At 45.4% G+C, this 938-nt stretch overlaps 1 protein-coding gene across 1 annotated transcript in view; it reads left to right on the forward strand.

Moving 5' to 3' along the window:
- Positions 1-259: 259 nt before the first annotated feature.
- The window catches only part of LOC108631982 (putative polyamine oxidase 5), a gene marked incomplete at its 3' end in the record, with an annotated part of 3390 nt that continues 2711 nt past the window's right edge, over positions 260-938 (forward strand). Inside the window, exon 1 of the mRNA XM_018036257.2 lies at positions 260-546. Coding sequence (XP_017891746.1) covers positions 275-546 — 272 coding nt within the window. The remainder of the gene's footprint in view (positions 547-938) is intronic.

The raw sequence follows: 938 nt of genomic DNA on the forward strand, positions 1-938 counted from the left end.
CTATCTCTGCCCATCACAACCTCTATTATATCTCGCCCACTATTTCTCAGTTATTCTAATCCACTTTGATTCCAACCATTTCTATTCATGCACTCTATTCTTTCTACTCCTCCCCCTTGATTCCTCTGATTTTTTTCTTTTCTCTTTTAACACTAGAAAGACTGAAACTTAGTATATACCTATATTGCCCAAAAGCAGTCAAAATGACTTGCTTGGGCAATCTAGTGTTAAGCACGCCTTCACTGTTCTACTACCTTCCTCACTTCTTCACATAATGGTTACAGATGATTACTTGGTCGACTTGGGTGCACAATGGATTGACGGAGAAAGAGGAAACGTGGCGAACGATTTGGCAAGTCCACTGAACCTCACGGACCACCCGATGCCGAACATGCCTTTCAACTTCAAAACGTATACATCTTCGGGAGAGTTGATCGATCCTGCGGTCGACCATAACATCACAGATGTTCACGTTCACATCTACGATTATGTAGACACGACGTCCAAAGAATGCCAAACATCTGTCGGCGAATGTTTCACCCACAAGTACGGACTTTCACAAATGCACTCAGAATGAATTTAAATCTATAGTTGTCGTTGTGTGTGTGAGTGTGGTTTACGTTTATTGGGCTTCTCCTTTTCTGTTGCATCCTATCTTAGTTGGTGTATCTCTCTGGTGCATCACTCCTTCCTCTTCCCCTTTCATCCAGGGTGCTCGTAATTTTTCACAGGGCCGGAAAGTGGGGACGACGCGACCATGGTGGGATCTGGTACTTGATGGGGGTATGCTAGGCATGGTCAGCCAAGGCGCATGAGGGGAATAGTAGTGGGGCTCGAAATACGGGCGAAAAAGAGGGGAAGCGAGCCGCCTGTGAAAAATTACGAGCACCCTGCTCTCATCGATATTTCTTTCGTTGCCGTTACTCCGACGCAGCTAT

Source organism: Ceratina calcarata, unplaced genomic scaffold (genome assembly GCF_001652005.2).
Source record: "Ceratina calcarata isolate Rehan_Ccalc_2016 unplaced genomic scaffold, ASM165200v1 scaffold1483, whole genome shotgun sequence".
In the NCBI taxonomy this organism is placed as follows: Eukaryota; Metazoa; Arthropoda; class Insecta; order Hymenoptera; family Apidae; genus Ceratina; species Ceratina calcarata.